Source organism: Triticum urartu, chromosome 3A (genome assembly GCF_056163025.1).
Source record: "Triticum urartu cultivar PI428250 chromosome 3A, HENAU_Tu73, whole genome shotgun sequence".
Taxonomy (NCBI): Eukaryota; Viridiplantae; Streptophyta; class Magnoliopsida; order Poales; family Poaceae; genus Triticum; species Triticum urartu.
In genome coordinates, this window is record NC_141875.1 from 470,024,972 (window position 1) to 470,031,678 (window position 6,707).

Consider the following 6,707-nt stretch of genomic DNA (forward strand, 5'->3'; position numbering starts at 1 on the left):
GGTACGGTAATCCTGTTCTGGAGGTCATGTTACTTGACCATGACGAACCTACGAACTATGAGGAAGCGATGATGAGCCCAGATTCCGCGAAATGGTTTGAGGCCATGAAATCTGAGATATGATCCATGTATGAGAACAAAGTATGGACTTTGATGGATTTGCCCGATGATCGGCAAGCCATAGAAAATAAATGGATCTTCAAGAGGAAGACACACGCTGATTACTATCTACAAAGCTAGACTTGTCGAAAAAGGTTTTTTGACAAAGTTCAAGGTGTTGACTACGATGAGATTTTCTCACTCGTATCGATGCTTAAAGTCTGTCCGAATCATGTTAGCAATTGCCGCATTTTATGAAATCTGGCAAATGGATAGCAAAATTGCAATCCTTAATGGATTTCTTAAAGAAGAGTTGTATATGATGCAACCAGAAGGTTTTATCAATCCTAAAGGTGTTAACAAAATGTGCAAGCTCCAGCGATCCATCTATGGACTGGTGCAAGCATCTTAGAGTTGGAATATACGCTTTGATGAGTTGATCAAAGCATATAGTTTTATACAGACTTGCGGTGAAGCCTGTATTTACAAGAAAGTGAGTGGGAGCACTACAACATTTCTGATAAGTATATGTGAATGACATATTGTTGATCAGAAATAATGTAGAATTATTCTGCAAAGCATAAAGGAGTGTTTGAAAGGAGTTTTTTCAAAGAAAGACCTCGGTGAAGCTGCTTACATATTGAGCATCAAGATCTATAGAGATAGATCAAGACGCTTGATAAGTTTTTTCAATGAGTACATACCTTGACAAGATTTTGAAGTAAGTTCAAAATGGAACAGTTAAAGAAAGAGTTCTTGCCTGTGTTACATGGTGTGAAATTGAGTAAGACTCAAAGCCCGACCACGGCAGGAGATAGAAAGAGAATGAAAGTCATTCCCTATGCCTCAACCATAGGTTCTATAAAGTATGCCATGCTGTGTACCAGACCTATTGTATACCCTACACTGTTTTTAGCAAGGGAGCACAATAGTGATCTAGGAGTAGATCACCGGACAGCGGTCAAAATTATCCTTAGTGGAATAAGGATATGTTTCTCGATTATGGAGGTGACAAAAGATTCATCGTAAAAAAGGGTTACGTTGATACAAGTTTTGGCACTGATCCGGATGACTCTAAGTCTTCATCTGGATATATATTGAAAGTGGGAGCAATTAGCTAAAGTAGCTCCGTGCAGAGCATTGTAGACATAGAAATTTGCAAAATACTTACGGATCTGAATATGACAGACCCGTTGACTAAAATTATCTCACAAGCAAAACATGATCACACCTTAGTACTCTTTGGGTGTTAATCACATAGCGATGTGAACTAGATTACTGACTCTAGTAAACCCTTTGGGTGTTGGTCACATGTCGATGTGAACTATGGGTGTTAACCACATAAAGATGTGAACTATTGATGTTAAATCACATGGCGATGTGAACTAGATTATTGACTCTAGTGCAAGTGGGAGACTGAAGGAAATATGCCCTAGAGGCAATAATAAAGTTATTATTTATTTCCTTATTTCATGATAAATGTTTATTATTCATGCTAGAATTGTATTATCCGGAAACATAATACTTGTGTGAATATATAGACAAACTAAAAGTCACTAGTATGCCTCTACTTGACTAGCTCGTTAATCAAAGATGGTTATGTTTCCTAACCATAGACATGTGTTGTTATTTGATTAACGGGATCACATCATTAGGAGAATGATATGATTGACATGACCCATTCCATTAGCTTAGCACCCGATCGTTTAGTATGTTGCTATTGCTTTCTTCATGACTTATACATGTTCCTATGACTGAGATTATGCAACTCCCGTTTGCCTGAGGAACACTTTGTGTGCTACCAAACGTCACAACGTAACTGGGTGATTATAAAGGAGCTCTACAGGTGTCTCCAAAGGTATGTTGGGTTGGCGTATTCCGAGATTAGGATTTGTCACTCTGATTGTCGGAGAGGTATCTCTGGGCCCTCTTGGTAATGCACATCACATAAGCCTTGCAAGCATTGCAACTAATGAGTTGGTTGCGAGATGATGTATTACGAAACGAGTAAAGAGACTTGCTGGTAACGAGATTGAACTAGGTATTGAGATACCGACGATCGAATCTCGGGCAAGTAACATACCGATGACAAAGGGAACAACGTATGTTGTTATGCGGTCTGACCGATAAAGATCTTCGTAGAATATGTGGGAGCCAATATGAGCATCCAGGTTCCGCTATTGGTTATTGACCGGAGACGTGTCTCGGTCATGTCTACATTATTCTCGAACCCGTAGGGTCTGCACGCTTAAGGTTTCGATGACAGTTATATTATGAGTTTATGAGTTTTGATGTATCGAAGGAGTTCAGAGTCCCATATGAGATCGGGGACATGACGAGGAGTCTCGAAATGGTCGAGACGTAAAGATCGATATATTGGACGACTATATTCGGACATCGGAAAGGTTTCGAGTGATTCGAGTATTTTTCGGAGTACCGGAGAGTTACGGGAATTCGCCGGGGAGTATATGTGCCTTATTGGGCTTTAGGGAAAAGAGATAGGAGAGGTTGGGCGCCCCCCAAGGCCTAGTCCAAATTGGACTAGGGGGAAGGGCTGCGCCCCCTCCTTCCTTCTCTTCTCTTTTCCTTTGCCTTGACTCCTACTCCTACTACATGGAAGGACTCCTAGTTGGACTAGGAAAGGGGGAATCCTACTCCCGGTGGGAGTAGGACTCCCCTAGGGCGCGCCATAGAGAGGGCCGGCCCTCCCCTCCTCCACTCCTTTATATACGGGGGCAGGGGGCACCCCATAGACACACAAGTTGATCCACGTGATCGTATTCTTAGCCGTGTGCGGTGCCTCCTTCCACCATAATCTTCGATAATATTGTAGCGGTGCTTAGGCGAAGCCCTGCGACGGTAGTACATCAAGATCGTCACCACGCCGTCATGCTGACGAAACTCTTCCCCGACACTTTGCTGGATCGGAGTCCGGGGATCGTCATCGAGCTGAGCGTGTGCTAGAACTCGGAGGTGCCGTAGTTTCGGTGCTTGATTGGTCGGGCCGTGAAGACGTACGACTACATCAACCGCGTTGTCATAACGCTTCCGCTGTCGGTCTACAAGGGTACGTAGATCACACTCTCCCCTCATTGCTATGCATCACCATGATCTTGCGTGTGCGTAGGAAAATTTTGAAATTACTACATTCCCCAACATATTCGTCCATCAGACCACATTTGAGGGTGAAATATGGACTTCTTTCGTACAAAATCGAAAAATCATAGCGTTAAAAAATCGCAAAAATAAATGCTATTGACAGGTTTCGAACTCGTGCTACCACTCGAACTACTTGATACCAGTGATAGATAACAGCGCAAATTATATAATAACAAAGCTGTGTCGCTATTTTATTGCACAAAACTGTACCAATTAATATTTTTTGAATTATTTGACGAAAAAATCGTGAATTTGAAAAGGTTCATAGATTTCGAACAAAGTTCATCAGTTTTCAAGAAAAGTTCACAAACTTGAAAAAAAGTTCATCAATTTTCAAACAAAAAGTTCATCCAAAATTTGAAAAAGTTCATCGATTTTCAAAATTAGTTCATCAATTTTGAAGAAAAGTTCATCATTTTTCAAACAAAAAGTTCATCAAAAATTTGAAAAAGTTCATGGGTTTTCAAAATCATCAATTTTCAAGAAAAGTTCACAAACTTGAAAAAAAGTTCATCAATTTTCAAACAAAAAGTTCATTGGTTTTTTAAAGTCCATCAAATTTTAAAAAAGTTCGTCGAAATTGAAAAAAGTTCATCAATTTTCTAGACAGGTTCACAAAACTTGAAAATAGTTCATCAACATTGAAAAAAGTTCATGAATATTTGAAAAAAGTTCATCATTTTTTTAAAAGATCATCAAATTTGAAAAACAAGTTCTTGAATTTTTTTAGGAAAGTTCACAAAAATAAAAAACAGTTCATGGATTTTTGAAAAAATGTCCGTTGATTGTGAAGAAAAATTTCATCGGTTTACAATCACGCATTTAAGATAAAAAAATAAAAAGAAAAAGAAACAGAAAAAAGAAAAGAAAAAAAAGAAAGAAAATGCGAACTGAAATAATAAGAAGGACGCAAGAAGTTATCGTGCATATCGTGCTGCTTAGCACGGTGTAGGTCCTGGGTTCGATTCGGCGCAGCTCTCTATTTTTTGCACTTTATGAAGAGACGTAGCGAAACGCTAAATGGGCCGGCCCATCTCGCGATAGACTGTAGGCGCCAGTTTGCGAAATGGCCTGTAACGCGCGCCTGCAAACACCGCGAGCCTATGGCTCCCTATTAATATCCGTTTCCCCTTCCTCCGTCCCCTCCCAACCGCTCTCCATCCCGCCCCTCTTCCCAACGCCGCCATCTTCTCCCTCCCATCTTCTCCTACGCCGCCGCCGGGCCGTCCAAGCCACCATGTTGGAGCTGCGGATGGCGAAGGGAAGCATCTTTGAGGATGTCCTGGAGGCGATCCTCGACCTGGTCAATGTGGCCAACGTCGACTGCTCCAGCAAGGGCTTCTCGCTCCAGGCCCTAGACACCGAACACGTCGTCTTCCTCTCGCTCTTCTTCCCCTCCGAGGTCTTCAAGTCCTACCGCTGCAACGAAGACCGCTCCATGGGCATCGCAATCGCCGACATGGTCAATCTCCTTCGCGCCTCCAACGATGGTGACATCATCACCATCAAGGTCACCGACGAAAACTTCGAAGACATTACCATAACATTCGAGTCGCCCGGTAAGTGCCCGCACGTCTTTTGCGATAGCTGCTCTTCGCCCTGACCCTGTGCTGATTTTGTGTTTGTGGAAATGAACAGACAAGACTAGAACTACGTATATGTGTTTGGAGATTGTGGACGCCAGAAGCCAACGCTTCAAAAGCTCGGATGGGCATGATATGGAGTCGGAGTACCAGGCCATTTTCTGCATGCCCTCTAAGGATTTTATGCGGAACTGCAAGACCCTCAGCGTCATCGACGACGATGGTACATAGATTTACCTGGTGATTTATAAGGCTAACTGTTACTGTTGCGCATGGAGGATTCTAGTTATGTACCTTGAACCATTTCCATCTCCTGCTGCAGTTGTCATCTCGGTGGATCAGGAGGAGGTCATCAGGTTCTTTACTAAAGGAAAAAGTGGGTACATGAACTTTTCCCATGTGCCGAACAAAACTGACAAGGTACTTAATAGTTTGACCCTCTTAGCCCCTCAAATTGGAATGGATATCCTCCTCCTCTGAATATCTGTATGTGACTGTAACATGAAATGCAGTGAACAACCGTATCAGTGATGTGTTGTAGATTCTTAGCAAGTGTTCATTCTTGGTTCCTCACCTAGGTTATAGGCACCAGAGTAGCCGAACATGCATACGTAGTGCCTTAGAATTTCGTTGTCTCACTATACTGTGTTGAGTTGCTAATTCACTTTGTTTGTACTATACTGTGTTGAGTTGCTAATTCACTTTGTTTGTTAATGTTGGTTTTTGTGTTTGGAGTATGTTTAGTCTGCATAACTTGCCAAGTTAATTTGTCTAGAGCAGAAGCTACATATATTTCATAAAGCGGAACATGGCTCTTCATTTGGTTGATTACACTGGTATTGGTAAATGGGGTTGAATTAGATGTTTGTTTTTTAGTTAGCTTATTATTTCCTCCTTAACTGTAAAATCTTGGTGACGTGGTTAACTACTCTGCAGTGCAAATTAACATCTGTTTATTCTATAAATTTCAATTGGTTCTATCATATGGAGTAACATCTTTAGTATCTTGTGCCATTCAACTAGTATTTTAAGAAACTACTGAAGAATATATCTGCACTAGTTAATGGGTCATGTTTGTATCAATGCAGCCAGAAAAAGCTAGTGTTACCCTTACACATGTGCGAGGGTCAGTTTCATTGACCTTGAGCCTGAGGTACATGAAGTCCTGCGCCAAGGTGTCTACCCTGTTTGATCAAGTGAAGATCGGTCTCTCCACCACGCTACCTTTGTTGGTCGAGTGCAAAATTGCAGAGAAGGGATACATCAGATATTTCGTGGCACCAAAGTTCCTAATAGAGGAAGAGGAAGGGAAAACAGAGACCAAAGAGGCAGAGGGAGAGGAAGGGAGGCAAAGGAAGAAAGCAAAAAAATGATGAAACGGGAGATGAGATGCTGGGCTGATGAATAAGCAGGGATCCGTTGCCTACTATTGTGTGCAAGCAAAATCGAGTTCTTGTGTTCAATTAGCATTGAAGTATGTGTAGTAAGAGTCTGCTCGTGACAACACCTCTACTTTTAAGTGTCTTCTGTATTTTGAACAAACGACGATGTCTGTACTAAGGTGCAATGTATGAACTTATGAATGGAGCAATCTCATTTGCGAACCGTTCCGAGCGTGCTTCATTTATGATAAGATCTATTGAAATGAACTAAGGTTTTTCTATTATTTTTAATATAAGAAAACGCAACAGGAAAGACCTTGTCTTCTGGTGTCCCATGCTTCTGGTGGGGAAAAAAGGAGGCAAAAAAGAACAAAGGCAAAAAAGAAAGAACAATGATCTGAAGTGCTCCTGTACCTTTGGCCTAATCCCCAATCCAAAAATCTATAACGAGCACCTCAATAGCTGTTACAACCTATCCCTATCCA

General features: G+C 41.5%; 1 protein-coding gene across 1 annotated transcript; it reads left to right on the forward strand.

Moving 5' to 3' along the window:
• The first annotated feature begins 4,494 nt into the window (after positions 1-4,494).
• Positions 4,495-6,213, forward strand: LOC147980119 (DNA sliding clamp PCNA-like). The gene is made up of 4 exons (XM_087515485.1): positions 4,495-4,816; positions 4,896-5,063; positions 5,163-5,260; positions 5,929-6,213. The coding sequence occupies exons 1-4, from the start codon at positions 4,495-4,497 to the stop codon at positions 6,211-6,213; spliced, it is 873 nt and encodes a 290-aa protein (XP_087371611.1).
• Positions 6,214-6,707: the final 494 nt, after the last annotated feature.

Excerpts from the sequence above, each read along its gene's own strand:
- LOC147980119 (XM_087515485.1), top strand. The coding sequence starts at position 4,495 with ATGTTGGAGCTGCGGATGGCGAAGGGAAGCATCTTTGAGGATGTCCTG. Across the intron at positions 4,817-4,895 it reads CATAACATTCGAGTCGCCCG|ACAAGACTAGAACTACGTAT; the intron begins GTAAGTGCCCGC and ends GGAAATGAACAG. Across the intron at positions 5,261-5,928 it reads TGCCGAACAAAACTGACAAG|CCAGAAAAAGCTAGTGTTAC; the intron begins GTACTTAATAGT and ends GTATCAATGCAG.